Source organism: Mauremys reevesii, linkage group 20 (genome assembly GCF_016161935.1).
Source record: "Mauremys reevesii isolate NIE-2019 linkage group 20, ASM1616193v1, whole genome shotgun sequence".
NCBI lineage: Eukaryota > Metazoa > Chordata > Testudines > Geoemydidae > Mauremys > Mauremys reevesii.
Window position 1 is genome coordinate 20017964 of NC_052642.1, and position 24451 is coordinate 20042414.

Consider the following 24451-nt stretch of genomic DNA (forward strand, 5'->3'; position numbering starts at 1 on the left):
CAGAGCAATGAGAGAATAAACAGCAGCCCCCCAAGGTGAAAAACACTGGATATATCTAGCATCATACTTGTCCAAGATTGGGAACCTGTTGTGTCAATAGAAAGGGAGAGCCCAAACCCTGATTGCTGGCACAGGATTAGCACAAGCACTCACCCCCTTCACAGCTGAGAACTTTGTAAGCCCCACCCTGAAATCCAGTTCTTGAGATCTAACTGATGGATCAGGATCTCCATTCACAAATCCAGCTGCTCTGACGGCCAAAGGCCACTTCAATAGTTGGAAACCATTTTTTATAGTGGATTTTTTAAAAATAAAATAGAACAAATGCTGTATGAGTCTCCACCCTCCGTTCCTGAGAGATGCATTTTAAACCTTCCAAACAGCCTTATGAAGTGAAGATAAACTCAAGTAGTTGGGCAGAGAGAAAGTAAATGGGGAGCACATAGAGACCCTGCACTACTTTGGGGGAGTGGGGGAAGAGAGAGAAGTGTGTTGGACAGGACGGGGGGACTGGGCGAATTTACATGTAAAACGAAGCTAATCCAGAGTAATATTTACAGCAGCAAGTTTATTCATAATACTTAGCATTTATAATTAGCTTTACACACTAATTTATCCTCACAGCAGCCATATGTGGTATGAAGTTACTATCCCCATCTTACAGATACAGAAAACTGAAGCACAAAGAAAATAACTGACTTGCCTCAGGTCACCCAGCAATAGAACTGGGGTTTGAACCTAGAATTCCTGATTCCAAGTCCTGTGCTCTAACCATTAGATCAAGTTGCATGTATTTATATTTCAAAAGCCTTGAAAATGGCCCTCAGAAGTGAGTTGTTAGGGGTTCCCCATAGACGCCCAGGATCTATCCTTTTACTTTATAACAATCCCACTGCTGCAGCATCCAATATTCTCCCCAAGATTAAACAGATCACAACAGGCTGCTGGGCCTACATTTTCCTCCCCATTTCCCCTGCAGCCACGAGGGCTTTGAATTTTACCCCTTCGCTTTCGCATCTAGCCTTCACCCTCCTTTCCTCCTCCTCGCTGTATGTAGGTGCGCCTTGGGGAAGGCTAAAGCGATGAAGTAAGTTTTATGCTTTTCTCTGTGGGCCAACAGGTTTGTGGCCATTCTAATTCCCTCTGGTGAGGCGCTCTAGCGGGAGTGGCTGTGAAGCCCAGTCTCCTGCACTCGAGGCCGACGGCTTTATCACTGCTGAGGAAGGTCATCATGGTCACAGAGAGAGAGAAACCCTCCAAACTACCCAGGGAAGGCCTTGAGAATTAGGACAGAGTTTGAATTAGAGCTGGTATTCCACAGGGAGCCTGTAGAGTAAGCAGAGCACAGGGGTCATGTGCTGGCTGGTGCCTCAGGTAAGACTGGCTGTTCTGGACTAGGAAGACTTTTTGTCAATGCTGGAGTGCTCAGATGTCCTTTGCGTTACAGTCGTCAAGCAGGGAGGTCATGTCACAAAAGGCATGGAGCACCATGGCCCACTGAGCATCCAGCAGGATCGGGAGGAGAACTTTCATCTAGCCAGTCTCAGGTGAAGGAAACATTTTTTGCAGCTGTGCCCTATTTGAGCATCAACAAGAACCCAGACAGACCCCTCCCTCCCCCGGCTATCAAGCATTTTAACAAGCCAGGGACTGGCTCCCGCCGTACAAGGTAATTCATCCAAAGCCTTTCTGTGCACATGGGTAAAAAGATGGCACCATGCACTTTCTAAACACAGTATGCAAAGCACCGACATACCATGAGATCTAGGTTTGCCCGTCTCAAGGGTGCACTGTTCCAAGTGGCTGAGAACTGGTTTAAGGTCCTGTCAAAAACCCATGCTGCAATTTCTTCCCCTGTCTCAGCTAATAAATCTTGTGGCGTGTCTGCTTTTCCTAAACCCAAACTTTATGAGGTGAATAAACTTTATGGAATGCTTGGCTGCCAAGGCAGCCAAGACCTGGAAACTTGATGCTTGACCCCAGCAATGCACAATGGGCTGATAGCCCTTTGCAGAGTGGCTAACAGCAGTTTCTACACTTTAGAAAGATCTCTCATGGGTCCATTTCCGCCACCCCATCACTCGGATCTCCTATTGCTTGGCTCTTAAAACTTTTTTTTTTCCTTTTTTCTTTTTAAAATGCAGTTGACCATCAGAACCCTTCCCCAGGGTGTTTCACAAACCAGAGTATGAGAAACAGTGGCTTAGAGCCACCCTGTCATCCCACTGCTTTTCCACTTCTGCTTCTAACGGCCACACTCCCTTGGTGTCTTGCTAACAGGCCTACAAAACTACAGCAATTTGAGCACAAATTCAGCAAGTCTGAGATGCTACCTTATATTTCAAAACAAACTACAGTGGAATTCCCTTAAAGCAGGGGCCACCCAAACATTTCCATGGTGTGGACCACATTTCAACAGAGTGTCTTGTGGGTACCTCCCTGTCAATTCACAACACACCTGTGGCTACTTTAGCAAGTACTTACATGAAAAAGCAGTATCAGTAAGCGTTTTGATATAATTTCTAGCCATCTATTAATCTAGTTTTGCAGCAAGAAACAAAGGGGAAGAGAGCCAGTATCATGGGATGAGACATGAGCTCTCCACAGATCACCAGCAAGTGCTCCACACTTTGGGAACCTGTGCCCTGAAGCTAGTTTATTAATCAAATGAAAACAAAAAGACTGATCAAGTTGCAAGAGCCATCACAGGGAGATCCATTTTCAAAGCCCAAATTGCAATGCCAATAATCCAGACATCTCCACAAGCAACGAGAAAGGAGTTTAATCGGGCTGCAATCCTAGTACATGTCTCAGATTACATTAGGGATGTCTCCTCCCTGGGGAGATTCAACCTGACCATCTGCAAGGTGAGGTTCTTGCACGTACCTTGGAAATGAGTTCATCGTGATTGGCAAGATGAGCCCTGCAGTGAATGCAGCTATAGGTTCTGTGGCATGAAGGCAGATATGCCTGGAAAGTCTTGGACCTCGTCATCTTCACCATTGGAGCCACTGAATGCTGCGTAAACTCTGGGGTAGCCCAGGAGGCGCTCCCACAAGAAGGGTCGCACGGGAAACAGCGGAAGACACAGGTAAAGGCCGTGGTTTGGTAGGTGATGGGTGTGGGGCAGGCTCCACACACTGGTGATAGCTTCAGAGGAAGAGATTCTGGTAGAGGCAAAGGGTGGATTCACATGGACCTAAGTTTAGAAACAAAAGAATAAATAATATAGCTAATAGCTTCAAATTCACACCAGACAAACAGACACTACCTGGGAAGGTGACTTCCAACAATGGTAGAGTTTGGATAACCGTCTATTGTTAGAGCATAAGGTCCATGGAGGAGTTAGAAGAAGGCTACAGTAAGAGGGACTCGGTTCTATTCCCGGTTCTATTCCTGGCCACTGACCTGCTGTTAGATCTTGGTCAACTCGCTTCTTTCTGCATTTAGTCCTACCTAAGGTACTTATCTGGCCCCTTTACCACAGTATCTGAGCAGCTCACAGTCTAATGTAGTAAAGAACAAAACTGTCAGACACACAGATGAACGTAATTTGTTGGGGAATTGTAGAGGGAAATAATGCCTCACCAATCTACTAGAATTCTTTGAGGAGGTCAACAAGGGGGACCCAGTGGATATAGTGTACTTAGATTTTCAGAAAGCCTTTGACAAGGTCCCTCACCAAAGGCTCTGAAGCAAAGTAAGAGGTCACGGGATAAGAGGGAAGGTCCTTTCACGGATTGGTAACTGGTTAAAAGATAGGAAACAAAAGGTAGGAATAAATGGTCAGTTTTCAGAATGGAGAGAGAGGTAAATAGTGGTGTCCCCCAGAAGTCTGTACTGGGACCAATCCTATACAACATATTCATAAATGATCTGGAAAAAGGGGTAAACAGTGAGGTGGCAAAATTTGCCGATGATACAAAATTACTCAAGATAGTTAAGTCCCAGGCAGACTGCGAAGAGCAACAAAAGGATCTCTCGAAACAGAGTGACTGGGCAACAAAACGGCAGATGAAATTCAATGTTGATAAATGCAAAGTAATGCACATTGAAAAACATAATCCCAACTATACGCATAAAATGATGGGGGTCTAAATTAACTATTATCACTCAAGAAAGAGATCTTGGAGTCATTGTGGATAGTTCTCTGAAAACATCCGCTCAATGTGCAGTAGCAGTCAAAAAAGCAAACAGAATGTTGGGAATCATTAAGAAAGGGATAGATAAGAATACTGCATGCAGATGTGGTCTCCCCATCTCAAAAAAATATATATGTATGTGGATAGATAGATAGATATAGGAATTAGAAAAGATTCAGAAAAGGGCAACAAAAATGATTAGGGGTATGGAAGAGCTGCCATATGAGGAGAGATTAATAAGACTGGGACTTTTCAGCTTGAAAAAGATGACTAAGGGGGGATATGATCGAGATATATTAAATCATGACTGTTGTGGAGCAAGTAAATAAGGAAGTGTTATTTACTCCTCATAACACAAGAACTAGGGGTCAGCAAATGAAATTGGTTTAAACCTGCTGCCTATTAAACAAAAGGAAGTATTTTAATCACACAATGCACAGTCACCATGTGGAACTCCTTGCCAGAGGATGTTGTGAAGGCCAAGACTACAACAGGGTTCAAAAAAGACCTAGATAAATTCATGGAGGATAGGTCTATCAATGGCTATTAGCCAGGATTGACAGGGACGGTGTCCCTAGCCTCTGTTTGCCAGAAGCTGGGAAATGGGTGACAGTGGATGGATCACTTGATGATTACCTGTTCATTCCCTCTGGGGCACCTGGCATCAGCCACTGTCGGAAGACAGGATACTGGGCCAGATGGACCTTTGGTCTGACCCAGTATGGCCGTTCTTATGTGTTTATCCTCATAACACCCCTCTGGCACTATGGAAGCGCTATTATACATGTTTTATAGATGGGGCATTGAGACACCAAGAGAATAATTGACCTCCCTAAGATCACACAGAAGCCTGTGGGAGAATGCAGAAGCAAAGTTTCCCAAGTCCCAGGCAAGTGCTCTACCCACTAGATCATCCTTCTTCTCTTCCTGCCCCCGTTTCCCCATGTGTAAATGGAGAATTAACACAATATGTACAAGGTGGGCATATTTTAAGTTCCAAAGAGGGACGCCACTATATAAGTGCAAGATACCATTCTAGTGCCTTGCCCCCTAAACATCAAGTAGTGGCTACGCCTAGGTGAAAGGGGAATTGTTAGGCATGTGACCAATCACAGTGAAAACACTTTTTACTATCCAATATATTTAATGTAACCAGTTCAGCGCACAAGATCTTTCAGCAACTCCTACATCAGTATGTTATACAATATATAAAAATGGTTTCTTTGTATCTTTAGATGGGGTGGAAAGAACATACCCGAAGAAGGGAGCAGCTCTCTCCATCCCGCCACCCCTCCAAAAAAAGTGACATGTGTGTTCAAGAAATTAATTGAGGACTCTGACTGCTCCTCCCAATAGGATTTTTCCTTTTCATAAAATACGTGATTTTGTTGTTGTTCTCCTGAATTTGCACTGTGTGGGTCAGACAAATACAGCAAGGTTTATTTATTTATTTTTCACAATAAGCTGATTTATAATGGAAATTCCTGAGTGAACCAAACAAAGCTGCACAAGAGAGATGGTCTCTACGCTGGCAGTAGTAACTCGCCTGAAGCATAGCCGATTATCTTCCAGGTCAGCTTGGTGATCTAGGCTGGATTTATTTATTTAAAATGGCTCAGTATTGCAGTATATTAAGCCATATTAAGGCTTCAGTAGAAATGATATAAAACAGGGGGGCATCCAGCGTGGGAGGTCACTTATGCTCCCTATAGCTCTGCTACTGCCTATGATAAGTTAAAACAGATCAACGCAATGGGGCAATTCCCTTAGAGGGGAAACGGAGAAGCCAGTTAAACGTTTACAACTCACAAAGCCAATCACCATAACCACTGATTGCTAGAGAGCCCTCCCCGGGCCCACATTCAGGACAATGGGTAAAATCTGCAAAAGTGCCTACATCATTTAGATATCTATTTTCAAAGTACTTAAGCTCCTAAGTAGCTGCTGAAAACAGGCCTTAAGTCACTTAGGCTCTTCTGAAAAGTGTATCCACCACATCTTCCCTGCCATTGCCAACACCTAAAGGCAAAGCATTTTACTTGCAACCCTTATAGTAAATAAATACCATGTGCATCTAATAACTACGCAAGGAAAGTTCTAAGAAGCTCACCAATGCATGCTAAATGCAACACAAGGCAGGGCCAAAGAATGATGATTTAATAGGGCTGGGGAGTGCCCAGAGGTAGATATTTATTGATAAGAAATCAGTTATAAAACTAATCAGAAATGTGGTCTCTTTGGATAGTGTCGTCACCTCTTGTGCTCCCTGAAGCATTTTTTCTCTTCCCTGCCGGGCCCCGCACACAGAGCTGCCCTGAGTGTGTGCGTGCGTGACAGGATTCTTATTCACTCTGCAAATTGCTGATGAGGCAGATCTATCATCATCATACTACTCAGCAAAAACAGACTAATCAGATTAGTCCTTTCACATTAAAAATAAAGGGAACCTGGTGAGAACTGTTCTAACAGACACACAGCTTTGAAATCCTGTAAGACCTGATCCAGCTCTCACTGAAATCAATGGGAGTCTTTCGCTTGGCTTCACTGGGAGTGGGATCAGGTGACAGTAAGAGCCCTGCAAATCCACAGATATCTGCATCATATCTGCAGGGCATGTCTGCGGATCGCGGATGGATGTGGATCCAAATTTTGTATCCGCACAGGTCTCTAGTGATGGTGGCTCTGTAAACTACCTACTTTCTCAGTGCTGTAAGCAGAGTCACAGCTCTGAATTACAGCAGTCAACAGGGCCTGTCTTTTGTCACAAATCAGAGAAATGAGAGCCACGCACATGTACACAAGGACTTTCAAGACTGAGATTGTGTTGGGTTAGAGAGCACTGGTTTCCCTCTATGGTGAAAAGTGCTTAGGGGGTTATATGCTCAGACCTGAATTCAGGATTAAGATTACATGATGACAGGAGCAAGACAGGTAAACATATAGAGGAATCTGTTTTGCTCCCTATTCCTTTGATGTAGGCAAGTGCAACACGTTCCCAACTGTCCTGAATTAACTGAGCGCCAGCATTCATGGTCATAAGACAACAGAACCACCCCAAAATTCCAAACTCCTGATTCAGTATTTGATACTAAATCCTAACTAACTTGGAGCCCAGAATGCATGAGCCATGCACCTTGCCATCCAAGAGCAGGAAAGCAGGAGACGAAATGTGCTCTTACTTGGGCCAAATGCAGTTGGATTCCAAGGCAAAGAACCAAACCCGGTCAGAAAGGAACAGAGTAGTGAAAAGACCAGCTGGAGGAAAGTGACAGCGGAAAAGACTGGCAAGTGCTTTACCTTATTTCCAAGGTTTATTCAGCAGCCGTGTCTGGCTTCTCATCCCGATTGCTTTCAAAATCATGCATGTAAAAGAGACAGTGTAACTTTATCTCTTCTTTTCTGCAGGAACGGTGGGGAATATACTAACAGGCTGTTTTGTCCCTCTCCCTCCCATACCCTAAAGCCAATTCAGATCTCATTTCTGACTGACCCCTAAGACAGCAGCACTGGCTCTGTACTGCACCATTAGTCAGAAAAAGAGCAGCCAGTGGAGTGTCTCAACCAAAAGGGATGCATAAACAATGTCTAGACAAAACCTAGAGGAAACAGTCATGGTGATCTCCTCTGTTAGCTGCCTATTCTTCCTACCCAAGGTCATTGAACAATGGAACATAGGAGCCACAATTAGAATGGGGAGGTATCAACAGACACCTTTAAGGGGAGATTGGCCCAGACACACCTGTGCCATAATTAATTAGTTGCTTCCTACCCTACGAGGGGCTGGATTAAAGTGGGTCAGGTGAGAGTTAATGGATACCTGGGCCTTACAAGAGGGCTGAGAAAGCTCAGTTTGGGGAATGGAACCATGGGGAACAGGCAGGTTCCCAAGGAAGGCCCTGAGCATGGTACTCTAGGAGAACCAGCCTGGGAGCTAAGTGCTCTATCCCAGAAACAGGCCCTGGGAACAGGATCCAGAGGGTGGGCTGAAGAGAAGCCTCCATGGCAGAACGAAAAACAAAACAAGAGTTTTGACTTCTGCTACTCCAGAAGGGATTGTTTTGTTGTTGTTTTTTAAATCAATTTGCCAGAAGGCTAAACCACATCTCCAGCACAGACTGGTATGTGGAGAGCTGAGGGGACCCACCTCAGGGAAGGAAACTGAGGCAGGGAGCACCAACAGTGCCATGGTTGACCAGCTAAGGGCACTTTTGGCAGCTATGACCTATGAGAGGAGGAAACACTGAAATGGAGTTAGTCTAATCGGGGAGGGGAAGGAATAAAAATACTTGGCACTTATACAGTCCTTTCCACGTCAAAGCATGTTAATGTTTGTAACATACCCACCTCAGGCATGGTGTGAAAGCTGATAAGTATGGTCTCAATTTCACAGGTGGGGAAATAGGAACAAAGAGTTTAAGTGAGATAATATCTGAGCAAGGGGCAGAAATCCCTGGTTCCATTCCTATGCTCTCATGACTAGACCACTATCTCTGCTGAATATAAGAGAGAAAGTTTACAATTTGCGAGCAAAGATCCTGGTCATCTGCTAGGATTGTAAAATGGCTTTAAAAAGCCTCAGTTAGCCCTGAATACGCTAGTAGGTGTGACTAACTTTAAATGTATATTTTATACATGTTATTTATTGTTACACCCACAAAAAGGTTCAGAATACAATACTGTTACCATCTTATGGCCCTGTGCTATCACCATTAAAATGGAGCGAAGTGCTAGTCAAAAGAGTCTGTCTTTTTAGCCCAGGAGAGCACTGTCACAAAGTTCTAAGAGCCTCAAAGTACATCTACATTGCAAAGAAAAACCCCTGGTGCAGCATCTCAGAGCCCAGATCAATTGATTTTGGCTTATGGGGCCAAAAATAGCAGTGTACATGTTCCGTTCAAGCTGGAGCCTGGGCTCTGAAATCTAGCGAGGGAGTGGCGGCTCTTGGAGCCTGGGCTCCAACCTGAGTTGAACTGTCTACACTGCTGTGTCTAGGCCCACAACCCAAACCGCACGAGCCCAAGTCAATTGGCCGAGCTCTGAGACTCAGTGCTGCAGGTTTTACTTTGCAATGTAGACATACCCTAAGTCCTGCTAAAATGTCACCTGAAAAATGTGTGGAATAGTAGACTGTGGTCTCGATATACCACTCCCACCATCACCAAGGGTTTGCATTCTTTTCTTCTGCAGTAGACAAGCACAACTGGGCGGTAATGAGTCAAATACAGTTAATGCATCGTGGCAATCTCACTCAGTCAAATACAGGACAAGAACAAAGTCATGATCCTAGGCCATGCTGTCTAGCATCCACACAATCTAGCATTACTCATCTTCCATGCTGGTGGCATTTGCTCTCTCTGCTATTGGCTGGTCTCCATTGCATTAACACCTTTTTGTAAGACAAAGCCTTTATTATTTTAACAATAAAAGTACAAATACAGACAGAGAGGTGCACACACGATGGTCACCACCAGCTGCCTCAGTGTCCACTCTACCAGACTGAGACCATAGCAACAGGAGTCTACATCCTTCCAATAAGTCAATACTTAGAGCCAAATTCATTGCTAGGATAGGCCCATTGAAGTTAGCGGAGCTGGAGTTTGAGCCTGGCATTTAAATAATTAGGGAAAAAACGTTTTAAAAAAAAAAAACCTAGTGTGTGCCGGGGGTCCTGGAGTGTAATCCTGCAGCACCCCTTTCCCACAGCTAACCATCAATGAGATAATTGCTAGAACATGTGTGGGGGATTTTTTTTTTGTTTTTTTTACAGGCACATGTCCCTTTTTTAGGGACATACTGTCTAATACTCCAGGAATAATCAATCAGTTAATGACATCTCTCTATAGGAACATGACAGGTGTTTTGCTGATCAGACTGATGTTTATCCAAGAGCTTCTTGGGCAAATATTCACTCACACCTCCACACACACACACACCCAGTCCTCCATGGCAGCTTTTCTCATGAGGCTGCTCACCCATGAAGGAAATACAGTCATGGTTGGGATAGGAAAATAAGCAACAATTAAGTCCATCCCAAGCACCGGCATCCTTATAGATGCATGCTAGATAATGCTGCTGCCTGAAGCAGTCCACACAAAATGGCTGAAAATATAAGTAAGTCTACTTTTTCTTAAAACTCATATCCATTGTAGTTAAGGGGTCGGGCCTTTTTCATTTCATTTTCAGAAAGAAAACACAGCATGGAAACTTTTTGAGAGGATGAAGATGAGAAATGCTAATCAGTTAAATATAGGACAGGGAATGCTTGGATACAGAGTACTTAAAAAACCTGTCTGGAAACCAGAGACTCCCTTCTTGGGTATCTCCAGTCATGAATATGAGGAGATACTGATGTACCTGCTCCCAGGGTGTAATTCCAGTGCAGGGCATCCAACTTCGAAGAGCTTTGTCTCATCAAGGTCATGGACTGTAGCCACCAGGCTCTCACTTATGGTTCTATCAACTCCTTGAGGTCACTCATTCACTTGTCATGGAGCTTTAGGTTGGGTAGCCACAGGATGGAAGCTATTTTGGGTGCTGATTTGTACACTGCTGCTTAAAAGAGGAAGCATGTCTTCTGGTGAACGCACTGGTCTGGGACACAGAAAACCTAGGTTCAATTCCCAGCTGTGCCATTGTCTTTCTTTGTGACCTTGGACAAGCCACCTAATACAGATTATCAAAGGCGCTTAGCACCCAGCACTGCAAAAAACAACCACACAACTCGGTGGGAACTAAAGATGTTCAGTACCCAGGTTCAGAGAATCAGGTCATTGATCTGCCTGGGCCTGGAAAACAGGGATAAAAATACGATTTTTTTCATATCTTGTCTAGTCAGATGCTCTTTGGAGCCCGGATCATGTCTCACCATGTGTATGTACAGCACCTAACCCAATGGGGTCCCAATCTGAAGCCCACTGTAATATAGAGAACTTCAAAGACCATTTGGTGGCAAATGATTGTTTACATCACAGCTAGCCAGTCACTGCTTCTTGGAAAGACGGTGTCTTATACATGACTATCAGTCGTCAAACTGTCTGCACTGTGCATACAACTTGAGTGTTTTTCCCCACTTGATTCTAATATTTGGGTTTATTTCACCCATCAAGGCAATGTAGCATGATGAGAATCAAGCCAGCAAGAGGCTTGCAATTCAGATTTCTCCAGTGCTCACTTGTGATGGAAGACATTGTCCAGTGACAGTTCTGTCATTGACAAAGAAGGATGTACATGCAACTGTGCAGCACTGTGGTCTCATTTTATTCTGAGGGTGGATAGTTAGGAGATTCGTTATCTCCAGCATTAAGTCAGGTGTCTTCCCCCCCACCCCAAGCATGCAGTTTTGTCAAGGATAGGCCCCTACCCTAGATTTGTATCCTTTTTGGGAAAGTGCTGTGGTAATTGGTCAGTTTTAAGTTTACTCTCGTAATAAAAAATTATCTGGCACCTTCCATTTCAAAGCTTTCACATGAGTTAGTGTAAGCCACTAACACCCACCCCATGCACAGCTATACTCTTCTGATTTAACATGAACCTATAACAATGCCAGACATTCACATTTTATGGTATTCCTATGAAAGTTGTAATCTTAGATTCTACCCAAATCATGGGTCAAAATGGGACTGAATCTCAAAATCTATGAACTGATGGCAGCCTCCAGATAAAACTATCTTTATTTAAAAAAATTAAGGTTTTAAGTCTTATGGATGCAAAGAAAACCTTCAAAATATGAACCAGATTTAAACTGGACACATCTGCTTGAGTCTGCAGATGACTGACACAATAGTTCTAAGAGGGGTGAACTGCCCCTAATATGAATTCTAATAATGATCAGTTTAATGTCAACCTTTTTATTTCACTGCTGATCCAAATATGCAAGAAAGAGGAGGGATGCTCCTATGAAGATCTGCACAATCTGCTGCAAATGGTGTTTAATTCTGCAATCTCTTAGTTTTTGGGTGGAACCTTAGACTATCACCATCTGTTCCTGTTTCCCCCGACCCTTCTCAGTCTGACCACTTGCTAGAAACAGTCAGCCAAGGATAGTCTATCCTATTGATGTAGCACTGGCAACCAGAAATCCTGGGGGAAAGAAGATTCTGTAGTGTCAGACAGAACTTGAATGGGCTCTCATGCTTGAAGAGATGAGGATAAGAGTTAAGTTGTGGGAGGCTCTGAAATCAAGGGTAATTAGCTCAAATTCAGACAGGAACAGCCAGGGGAATCCAGAAAAGGGGTTTAAAGAGGATCGAGGCAGAGACAACAAACCCTTTAATTCCTTCACCCTCATAGTTCTGAAATGCATCCACCAAGATTCCAGTTAAACACCAGGTGATGGGACATTCCATGCAGCCTGTCAATAGTGTTTCTTAATCAAACAGAGTAATCACTGCTATGTGAGGCGGACATGCACTTCCTTAGGGGCAGCGTGTGAGCTCCATATGGCACTCCTGGGCCTTCTGGCCCAAAGAGACAGGGAAACACTAACATGGAAATCATGACAGACTGGCAGCAAGGGTAGTTTGCATTTTCTTCTGTTCATCTCCCTCTCCTCAGCTCCAAGGGCACAACCTCAACACAAATGATAAAGTCAAAACATGCAGCAGATAAGCATCCGCCCCTCTCCTGCTTGAGACAAACTGCATCTGATTTAGTTCTCTGGATTCACCTTACCAAGCCATTTCACTTCTCCCGGCCTCAGTTCTCCCATCTGTATAATGGGGAATATTACCCCCCGCCCCCCAGTAAACTTCTTCAAGATCCCCTGATCAAAAGTGCCATATAAATGCACGATTATTTACAGAAATTACAAGCTTTGCTCAGTAACCACTAGATGGTACTATAAAAGGCTTTGGAAAGCAACAGCTAAAGACTAGTGAATCAGGGAAAGGCAAAATGCCAAGTGTGCTGCACCTGCCACACTCCATATACCATAGCCAGATTATCCAGAAAAGCAGCACCTAAATCATGTTTTAAAGTATCTTTTACACAGCAGTATGCCAGTCTGTGATGTATTACAAGTCTTCCCATCAAAACAAGATTCAGCGCATGCTCCAACCATTCAGATCCTCTCTAAGGAGAAGATTTCTGTGAAGACAGTTTAGAAGCTGTATTTAAAACCTGAGATGGGCATTTAAAGGGATACTGACATTAGAAACATTGTTTTGTTTTTATAGTTGTTACTTCAGTTATTAACGCCTTAGATTGTTGAAACAAATAATTTAGATACAAATCTAATTTATTTTTCCATCAATGTATGTAGTTGCTTTACTTTACACATTTCAACCAACTTGGAAGATAACAGATTAGCCAATTTCCCTTTTGTTTATAGACAATTTCAACTCCATTTCACTTTCAGATTCTCAAGCATTAGCACAACGTTTGGGTTGGGGTTTAGGCATTCTCTACATAAAAAAATATTTCAATTCAATTCAATTCATAATTTATATTGAGGGAACATTTATAAGTAGTTATAAAGAATTAATATACATGTTACAGACATGAGAAGGTGGTGTAATTTTTGGTTAAATTTTAAAGCCCCTTGAGCAGGTGTTACAGATGGTTATAACAAACCTTTGGATTCTATAACAACTGATAAAATGATTAATAGTTTTAGTAAATTATTAATTATCCCTCTATGGATGTATACATTATTCAGTGTGTGTGTGTATTTTTTATATATGTGGCTTTGTACAGATATTTAACAAGATCTATATTTTAGGCCTAACCTACTTAAGTGTTCTTCCATCAATTAGCAACCAAATTTTGAGGTAACATCTTAATTTAAAAAACTAGGTGCTTATATGGCCTCTGATCAGTGTAGCACCTTAATGCCTCACAAACATTATTGTATCTTCAAAACATTTTTATGTGACAGTGCTATCCCTCATTTTATATATGAGGAACCTAAGGCACAGAGACATAAAGTGACTTACCCTCCATCACACAGGAAGTCTGCAGAAGAGCAGCAGCTGAACCCCCATCTCCCAGTCCAGTGCCTTAATCACAAGCCCATCCTTCCCTGCCTCTCTGTATTCTAGAACTCATGCACTGTTTAAAAAATATCCAGTTTGATTTTCACATGGCCACTGAATTGAAAAAAAACAAAAAACAAACAGTTACTTTGGTTATGTTCAACTCCCCTTTTGCAAGTTGAGCTCAATACAAAGGACACATGACTTCTGTTTTCAATGTCATCTTACAAGACTGGCCTAGAACCTAGTTGCCTTCCTGGCGCCTAATTCTGCAGCCTTACTCATGCGAATAAAGGTTGCAAGACCCATCCCTTTACCGAAAGGCCAATGAACAGCTAAATCTCTTCTTTTCAGTCTTTGAGGAGCTGTCAGACACCAGCAACCTTGCAATGTAAAGAAGTCAGTGCTACTGCTAACGTATGGCAGGGAGAGCAAGCATTGTAGCTGCAGGGTGCCCACCTTTGCTTTTCATGTCAATTTCATTACAGCTGAGCCTAGAATTCAATAACCAGTTAAGACAGACAACAGTGTGGATTGCCAAACTGCAGGAGAAAACTGAACATGTAGAGAAGGTGCATGGCTGGTAGGGAGAAGGGATTTGAAACAAATCATTTGCTTTTGCTCCTACCAGCAAAACCTGCTTGGGCTATAAATAAATAAGAACTGCAGGAAGAACTAATACACACACACACACTTACTTACAGCCTAACAATTTGTGTAATGTGATGCTAGCCCTTAACCTGAACTGGCTAAACTTAACAAAACTTCAGTAGACTAAAGTGAGAATAGTAAGCAATCACCCAAAAGGTATAGTAGTAAGATGCAATTCCTCATCCCTCAGCTATATTCCTATATGAGGTAAACTACATGTCAAACCTGTAATTAAATAGGAGTCACAGTATCAGGACATGGTAACATTCTCAAGTTATTATTTAAAATTATGTAGCATCATAGGGTGTAAATGGCATTTGAAACAGTGAACAAAAGCACAGGCCCTGCCTGAATGATCTTACAATCTAGGTTATGACTTGAAATTAAGGACACCAAGGAAGAGTTCTTCCCATTCAATACAACTGACCATTTACTGCAGACATAGAAACATTTTTTATTTGTAGCCACAATTTTTCTTTCCCTTTAATAGTGAAATATGCTCACATTTCAAATAGTCTTACCCTATTATGGTGCTTCTGTGTTCCTTACATTATTCTGTTATCTGAATGTGAATCCTTCCCACGGCAACAAATTTTGTTTAGGGCATAAATGCGGCTCCACTATCCCTGTCTATCCTGGACCACTCTTTGCAGTCCCATAAGTTTTTCCTCTCAAAGTACTGTTTGATGGAGAGATTGTGTTGATCATCCCCTTTTGATCATCCCCTTTTGCTACCCAATGGATTGCCTGCCATGGCAGATACTGTGGCTTCATTCTTAACACATCCCAGATAGTTCCATCTTCTTTTCTCGATAACTTTAGAGATAAGAAGTTGTTGAACACTCTGATGAATCTCAACATTTATTAAAAATTCATTCCACTGAATATCTAGTATTTTCCTGAGGCATTTGCTTTCAAAGACATTTAGATGTCCATCTGTACCTTTGCTGGATTTCCAGCTTTCACATCCATAGATTATGGTAGAAATAACATTTGAGTTGAAGATTGGTAGTTTGGTCTTTGAACTGTAGATTTTTTGATGATCAAATCTTGTTTAAGCTGCCACTTTGCCAATTCTTGAGATTATTTTCTTCTGAATATCCCATTGGCTTGCATGTTGCTGCCAAACTATGTGAATTGACTCAGCTCTTGTATGCCTTCTTACATAAAGCTTGAGTTGGGAGTTGCTGGAGTTCTCAGTTTTTTTCATAACTAATTATTCATCCTGTCTTTATTTTTTTAAACAATGGTGGACAGTCTTTTGGTCTTTGCTTGCATGTTTGTTGAGCTGTTGCTTAGAAGAGCTACATCAACAAAATCTACATCTTGTTGAGTACTGTTGTTAAGACATACAATGCCTGTTTTGTATCCATCTACACTTTTCTCTCATAATGAATTAATGGCAATATCAAACAGGAGAGGTGACAATGCATCCTTGTTTGATACTACACCTCTACCCTAATACAATGCTGTCCTCCGGAGCCAAAAAATCTTATGTTATAGATGAAACTGCGTTATATCAAACTTGCTTTGATCCGCCAGAGTGGGCAGCCCCACCCCCCTGGAGCACCACTTTACCGCGTTATATCGGGTTGCGTTATATCGAGATAGAGGTGTAGTATCTATGTTAAACTAAACTATTCACTCAAATGTGCATTTATTTTAACAGAGCAATTTGCACATTGATATAGAGCCTTGATTATGTTAATTATTTTTGTTGGCATACTATAGCACTTCAAGAAACCGCATTATCCTATCTAGTAAGTCATCTGCCTCCTAAATTGGAATATTTGGACATTACCAGGACAAACTAGTCAATCTTACATTTAGTAAAAGCTTACTGAACTGATCTCACTGATCTCTGAACTGTTAATGTTTTGTAAACTGCACCTTTAATAAGATAAAATGTTTGCTGAAAACTGTACTCAGGCGATCGCTGAGAGAAAAAAAAACTTGTCATTAAGACAAAGGGAGTGTTCACATTAAGGAACTGTTTGAATACCAGCATAACAATCCAACAGCATGTATACTTTTCCACGTCTAGAGAAATCCTTTAACTGAAGAGCATTAATAGATTAAGACTCACAAACACCCCTCTGACGTAAATAAGAATTATTATCCCTACTGTATACAGCTGGTAAAAACTTCTTTGAAGGGCAAAAGCAGACATCCTTAGCTTCTGTATTTTCAATAATCTCTGTTTGGTTTGACAGGAATAGCTAGACCTATAGAATTAATATTGCAGCACAAGAGAATCAAAAAACTGCACATATTTTTGGGAAGCTTTGCTGACCTGCCTCTCCAAGTGCTGCTATCATAAAACTGGACATTTTATACAAAGACCACCACTGGGACAGAGTGTAGTTCAGTTACAAAAGGAGACTGGAGGCCAGGACTCCTGGGTTCCATACCCATATATACCAATGACTTTTGCTGCATGGCTTTGGACAAATCATTGCTCTGTGCATTAGTTTATTCATGAGTCAATGGGGATAATATTATTTACCTACATCACAGTAGTGCAATAAGACATAATTAATGTTTGTGAAGTGCCTCAGGATTGTTGTGTGCAATATGTGGGAGGGCTAAGTATTATTAATTATGGTATTTCCTGCAGCTGTAAGTGGCATGGCCAGTCTGGTGACACTTGAACTTCCTGAAGTGAAGTCACCCCCAGTTTCAGGAAGAAGCCTATATATAGTGCCAACAAGTGAAAAAGCTCTCAAACTAGACTGACTGATATTGACACTGGGTGAACAGTCTCAAAGCAACAAGCCTGGACTAGGAAGGTAGATATATTGTGAGGCAGATATCGTGGCCTATGAGTCATGCTCCAGCAAGTGTGGAACACAAAGGCAAGCAAGACACTGCAGAGAGAGAAGAAGAAAGTTACCAGACTCGCTCATCCCATGATGAACAAGGGCAGGGACTGAGGGGTGCAATGGTAAGCATGACCTAGGACCAGGACATCAGCTGTCTTCAGACCCAGATGTCATATCTAGCAGTTCACCAGAGAAACATCTCTATTCTCTCCATCCCAGGAGAGCAGACTGCAGTTTTAATTCCACTAGTGAGACAGAGAGGGTGCCAGACCCTCAACGGGTGAAAAAGTCATCGTAGCTCCACTGAAGTCAATGGAGACATGTGGATTTACACCAGCTGAGGCTCTGGCCCAAAGAGGTGAAAAGGCCTTATGAATGCAAGAGAGCCAGAAGAATCTCATCTTTGTGCTCCAGTCTCTTCAACTTGAGCCAAAGAACAGCTTTGGCAGAAGAGAGGATTTTGGAAGGAAGAGGTAACTTTTACCCTGAGCCTTTGGATTGTGGGATCTTTTGTGATTATGCCTCAGAAAAAATGATAAGGGGGAAAAAGGGGAAATCTGAAGGGACAAATCTGCAGGCCTCCAACATGAGGAAGAAAATAATTTAAAGGACATCTTGATACTGCTTTTGAGCAATGGGTGAGCCCATAACCCTACCTAGCCATAACTTCATTGGCCTAGATAAAGCCTATAGAGCCTCACTGCTGACAGCTAATGGAGATCTCGCTTAAGCTCAAGTAATCAAGGCCTGGTAGTCACCTTCCATGCCACATGGGTGGTTTAGATGGTGACTGATGTCCAATGCAGCCATCTCTTCACTGCAGATGGGTTTTCTACCACTTCCTTTGTGACTGGAGAAGCGTCGATGAGTATGATGGAAAGCAGTGCCCAGTGCAACAGAAAGGGAGGAATGGCTTTTTCCTCTTCCCAACTCTTGTTGAGAACCAGAAGAGGGCTATGGAATAGTCTCCACTTTCCGAAATGCTTGCCAGGGTCTTCATCCGTGCGACAAATGAACTTAATTAAATACTTTTAGTACCATGTACTCAGTTATTCAGTGAGATGCAACACCTTTGAGAGAATGTAGGTTTCCAGATAGTGATGCTGCCTTTGTCAACAAGAGACCCACCATCTGAGTTGTCCCCCTTATTCCCACCCCACCCACCCACACACACGAAACTCCATGACACAAAACTGTAGACCCAAAGCATCCAAGAGGCAATTCAACTACACATCTAGTTCTGCCACTGCTACTCAGATTTTGACACCCTGTAGTTGAAGTCTAGCCCTTGGAAGTGAGCCCTAACAAACCAAAAATAGTACAGAATCACACTCTAGTGTCCAAGACATTTTTCTTGAGGGAGAAAAGTGAAACATTTTACCTTTACTTCCTGCCTGGTGTCCCCAGAGCTTAACCTGGTCTTCCCAACTACTTAGAGGTCTGCTTTATTGGTCTGTCTGTTGGGACAGGAATGCTTTAGCTAATCCAACGGGAATGGAAAAGGAGCCTCCTCTGCACTTACCTCCAAATATCTTGGTTGCTAGGCACTTATATTAAGGAAGTCAGAGATCTTGGCCCTGCTAATCCCAGTAAAACCCTATGCCAAGTAAATAGAGGTCTTCTGTTATGCATGGGAAATTAAGACACCCCTTATAAGTGGAAGCCTCTTTCAGATCATTAGTTCCTTGGTATCTACTGTTTGCAGGGTGTCTAGCACAGTCAGGATGCAACCTGTTTGAGGCCTATAGGCATAACTGCAAAATAAATGTTAAATACAATAATCATGAAAATGCACCGGCAGAAAGTTACCATTTGGAGAAACTGCCAGATGACTGAAGAGTGCAATAGCAGGAGACTAGTGATATTACCACCACCACTCCCCATTTACCTACTCTCCACTGGATGGGAACACTAAATATGCTTTCTGTACTTGAGGACAAAGGGCAAACACAAACACAAACGCTAGATTTTTGGTTTTAGCTCTAATCTGCTTTTCTTACCTCTGTCCTGCAATATCATCTTTTAATCTAGAACATTTGAAATCCTTTGTGGCTCCAAACAAACATAAATGCAACAGTTTCAATCCCATACTGTATTATGGACACCCAGTTTGGTCCACAGCTTCTCCTATCATCTCAAACCCCTGTGTCTTGCTGAATCAAAAACTGAAGCTTGTGCAGAGCACCACATGGCAGGGGAGCCCTAGCTCTGATGCATCATGCCCCAGGACCCCCATCAAGACACTTTGGGGCATGGGGGAAATCTGCTCCACACCTCAACAGGGTGATATCTGTGGCAGGGACTGTGCCATTGATCCCCGTTACCTGAGGGTGTTGGTTTTAGGAGATGCTGTGCAGCAAGCCATAGAGACCTACCTCCCCAGTGCACAAAACTGCATGTGTGGAGATGACAGTCCCCTCTCCCCGTGCTGTTCCTCCTGCCTCATGATTTCTCCTTTGCACCACAAACAAGGCAGTGATTTCATCTCCTCCAAAGCAGACAGAACCGCTGCCCCCAGCCTGAGCTGGGAAAGGCCCAGTCTCCAGGGGCCCACTGGCAGTGTTAGTAAATAGACCCAGTCACATGGCAGTTAGAGCTGGTCAGCAGCTCACCCTCTTGGCTGTCCTGGCAGCCATGCAGGGTGGATAGCCCTAGTCTAGAACCCTCTGAAGAGGAGCTACTATCTCTGGAATCATGTCCCTTACCTCCCCCGGCAAAAAAAACAAAACAACAACAAAAAACCATTTCTCCATTTCAGGCTTAGCTTGAATGAGCTTCAGGATTTCAGATTCCCCAGCCTTGTGCTATGCATTCAATTGCTACAGCCATCAGCTTAATTCAGAACTACTTTCCCCACCTAAGTACTTATATCAACCTATCATCAGTCTCTGACCTCCACATATACACAACAGCAACGCCTGTAACCGCATCAGATTCAGACACGTGGATTTCCCCAAAATTAAATCATTAGCAGAAGGAAAAGGCGAAGACACCCCCACCGTAACAGCGTTTTAAACAGGCAAGCTAATTTGTGCACTTTCTGCCCCTTTCAAGCTCTCATACCTGTTATCTTCACATCCCCAATCACTCCAGGGGCCCCTGCTTTGCAGAGCCTGGATTGCCTGACATCAACCCCCCCAGCGAAATGCAGCAGGCAGAGGGTGTTTAGTAGGAGCACTTGTGAGAGGGTGGCTCAGAATGGAGAAGGTGCAGTTTCCAAATCTGGGATCCCTTGAGAAAGAAGGATGTAGATAGAGGGCTACCTCTCCTCCAAATTACAAAGAGGGGGTGAATTCTGAACGGATGCAAGACGTCTCCCTCCTTCACCACCACCATCCCCCCAAAATCAGTGCAATACGCGCCTACAGAGATGCTTTTACCTGGAGCCCCTCATTCCAGGGGACAAAGAGCATCTGATTAAAGTGAAGGGAGAGGACCCAATGCTACATTCTCCAGTCGCAGCAGCTGGGTTTGTCACAACCCTCCCTCCCCGCGCCTAAGCTGCCTCGGCCTCTGGGCACAGACCTGGCCTTGGGCAGAGGGCGCCCCTTGCCCCGACATCCCCCCCATACACACCGTCCGGGGAGCCCGTATTTTTGTTGCGCAGGTTTCTGTGGTTGGGTGACAGATTTTCACAGCGTCCGCAGCAGTTCGCTGCCTCAGTGCCCCTGCGCCGCTTCCGCCCCCTCCCGCAGCCTTCCTACTCCCCCTGTCTCTGACGCAGAACCCTGCTGCGCTCCCCCCCGCGCCCCCAGACCCTTACCAGCCCCACCGCAGCAGCCCTCTGAGCGTCCCCAGTGCAGACGGAGCGCGGCGGCTGGAGCGGACCAGGATCCTCCTCTCCAGGCAGCTCGGCAGCTCCCTCCCCCTTCCCGCAGGCTCCCGCCCCCTTATAGCTGCGCAGTCGAGCCTGCTAGCTCTGACTGCTATCTGGCTGTGCCTATGCTTACCAGCGAGCACATAGCAACATCCAGACGGTTGGTTAGGGCCAAGCCCAACCCGTTTTTGGGAGACCAATCAAGCAGCAGGGCCAGGCCCATCTCCCCGCCCCCGCACCGTCCTGGAGTAGTAGGTTGCAGGGAGCAGACAACAGCTGGAGAGCAGACAGCCAATGGGAAAGACGCTGGCCCTGCCAGCATGGGATCTGGGAGGGAGGATAACAAACAGCTGCGTTTTCTCTTAAAGCTATAGGGCTGCAGGAGCAGCAGCATCATTTTGCAAGGGGCAGCTGCTTGCACGGTGCATCTGAGCACCCAAGGGACAGCAGAGGTAATCACCTCTGAGACAAGGAAATAACGCACTGCCCCTCTTCCTCCCAACCGAAGCTATAGGACTAGGGACCGGAAAGGATCTGCCAGCAGGTTTAGAAGAGCAGCTTGCTCAGCACCAGAGTTCCTTGGGGACATTGTTAAGGTAGGCAGGCCCATGAGAAGAACAACGGAACATAAGGGACAGAGCGAGGGACCTCTCTCTGGTAGAGATGCCATGAAGAACCTGCTAAGGACTACGTTTCATACGGTGTAATCATCCATGTCTATTTGGCACTATTGTCTAATTCTTGAGTGGGTGGTAGATTGATGCCAAGCTGTATGGAGCAATCTCCTTTCATCTAGGGTTATGCCACCCTGCAAACTGGAAGTTTCAGTGCATCACCATCAGGCTGTTCTCTAAAGCATACGTACCAGGTTTTTATTCAAACTAGTTTTAATAACCATCCTTTGCACTGCTATTGCACCTTCCCTCAGAGAGTCTCAAAAGACCCTTTACCAGTCATACAACAACAACAACAACAACAACTTGCAGTTGTGGATGAAAAGTGCCATATAAATGCTAAGCACTTTCCAAAGATGGCTAAACATAATTATCCCCATTACATAGATGGGGAAACAGAAGCATTGAGAATGTAAGTCACACAGCAAATGTATTCCAGAGCCAGGAAGCAAGGTTCCCAAACCTAAATTTTAGCCACATAGTCATACTCTCGTAACCCAAGGGATAAGGCATCCAGCAGTTCCCTGGGAGAAACTATTCCACCAGCTAATCTCCCTTATGGTTAGAAAGTTTCCTCCAACTTTTCAACCTAAATAGGAAAAACATGGGTAGCAGTTCCACAGCAAAATGATGCTAGTCAATTTTTAAATGTATGATCTTTTTAATTTATATTAGAAATTCAGGCGTACGTGGACTTTTTATTAAAATCTCTCTCGATATCCAGTGTGAAGCTTGCTTGCATTTTTGGGACATCTTTACTCTACTTTCCAAGCTGGAGAAGCAAGTCCCTTGTCCTGGGTGCCTGGTCTCACCAAAGATTTTATGAGATTTATTTTCTGAAAGTACTAAAGGTTGGGAAAGTTAAGGGGTGAAACTTTCTAGTGTATTATTACAGGTAAGACTGATCACTACAGAGTACCTTAGTAACTACATTGTCTATTGTTCATCATCTCCATAATATTTTGGAGACAACAATAACTGGTAGCAGTGACAAAGGATTAAATATGTTGTGTATATGCAGATGAAGACAGCATAGGTACACAGTATATACACATCAATGCTGACTAGGATGTGGCATTCAGTGTTTTCCCTTGAATTTCAATGGGATTTGGGCACCTAACTCTCTCAGTCTCTTTTAAAAAACCTATCCCAAAAAAATTATGGCCAGGATTTCAATAGGGATTTTGTCTGCCACAATTTTTGACTGCTAAACTTGAAACAACTTAAAGGTTTCTGATTTTCCAGAAAGCAGGAAATCAGCACTTTCTGAAAATCAGGCCCCTTTAAGATCCCTCAATTTGGATCTCCCAAAATTGAGGCACCCAAAATCACTGATCACTTTTGAAAATCTAGGGCTCTGCAAAGGATTTACAGTCAAACCCTGAAGAATTACTACAATGGATGGTTATAAAGAGTCTCTTTCTAGTATACAATATTCAGTTTTTAAATACTGAAGCAATTAGTCAACATCAGTAATAATGATCTTACGTTTATAGAAGTACTTTACACCAAGTTCACTTTAACCTTCACCTCTGAGGTTAAATGGAGCAGCTGCCTAAATAGACACAAAGCAACACAACAACATAATTTAAGGCAGGAAGTGAAAGGGACATTTAAAATTACAGAGGGAATTTGAGTAGACAATATATTTATCTAAGGTGAAGTTTGTCAAGGACACCAGTTAACAACTCAACTTCTATGAAAAGTGCCATTGGATTGTAAATTACCATCTACAGTCAGGATTTTGGGTTTACATTTAATCTGAAAGACAATCTCCAGTCGCACATTGCTCCTACTTACCACCAATCATTTCCTGAAGGTGTTCCTTGGCAATCTTGCTCCCAAGTACTGACCAGGCCCAATCTGGCTTTGCTTGAGATCTTGCAAGATCACAGCACAAGATGGTATGTCCCTGGGGGAGAGGTCTGTTTGTTTTTTTATAGAAATCCATGAGTGTCTAAACCAGAAAAAAGTGCCAGGGCAAAAATTAAATAAAATCCATGCAAAGCATTGTTATGAGTTAGAAAGGTAAGACCTATCTATAACTTAAAAACAAGTTGTGTCATCAGAATAATGCTTCCTGCACCACATATTTTTCATGTAACTTCCGTTAAAGAAACCTTATGGATAGGACCCTTTCGGAATGCCGACAGAAGAAGACACAGCACTGGATACAACACTGACAGTGTACTATGAGCCCTTTTCTTATACAGCAAATGGATCAAGTTACAAAGTAGATGTATTAAATTGGAATGTATTTTTCTTTAGGTTTAATTTAGTGCTTATCACTTTACAGATATATTCTGTACTATTGTCTTAGACAGTTCATAAAAATATTTCAGGTGATTCCACGGCTTGGACTCCCAGTAGCATT

The 24451-nt window shown here is 43.3% G+C and overlaps 1 protein-coding gene across 14 annotated transcripts in view; it reads right to left on the reverse strand.

Moving 5' to 3' along the window:
* Positions 1-24451, reverse strand: part of LOC120387349 (protein yippee-like 2) — a 103421-nt gene that overhangs the window by 32785 nt on the left and 46185 nt on the right. The window contains exons 1-3 of one of the 14 annotated variants that reach the window (XM_039507991.1): positions 21350-21475; positions 14075-14227; positions 2887-3199 (exon numbers count right to left, since the gene is read on the reverse strand). The exons of 4 other annotated variants lie outside the window; for them this stretch is intronic. In XM_039507991.1, the coding sequence (XP_039363925.1) occupies positions 2887-3003 (117 nt within the window). In that variant the 5' untranslated portion in view covers positions 3004-3199; positions 14075-14227; positions 21350-21475. Of the gene's footprint in view, positions 1-2767; positions 3200-14074; positions 14228-21162; positions 21295-21349; positions 21476-23565; positions 23633-23877; positions 24035-24451 lie in introns of those variants that run through there. 9 more of the 14 variants (XM_039507992.1, XR_005590127.1, XM_039507989.1 and 6 more) reach the window with 9 other exon arrangements.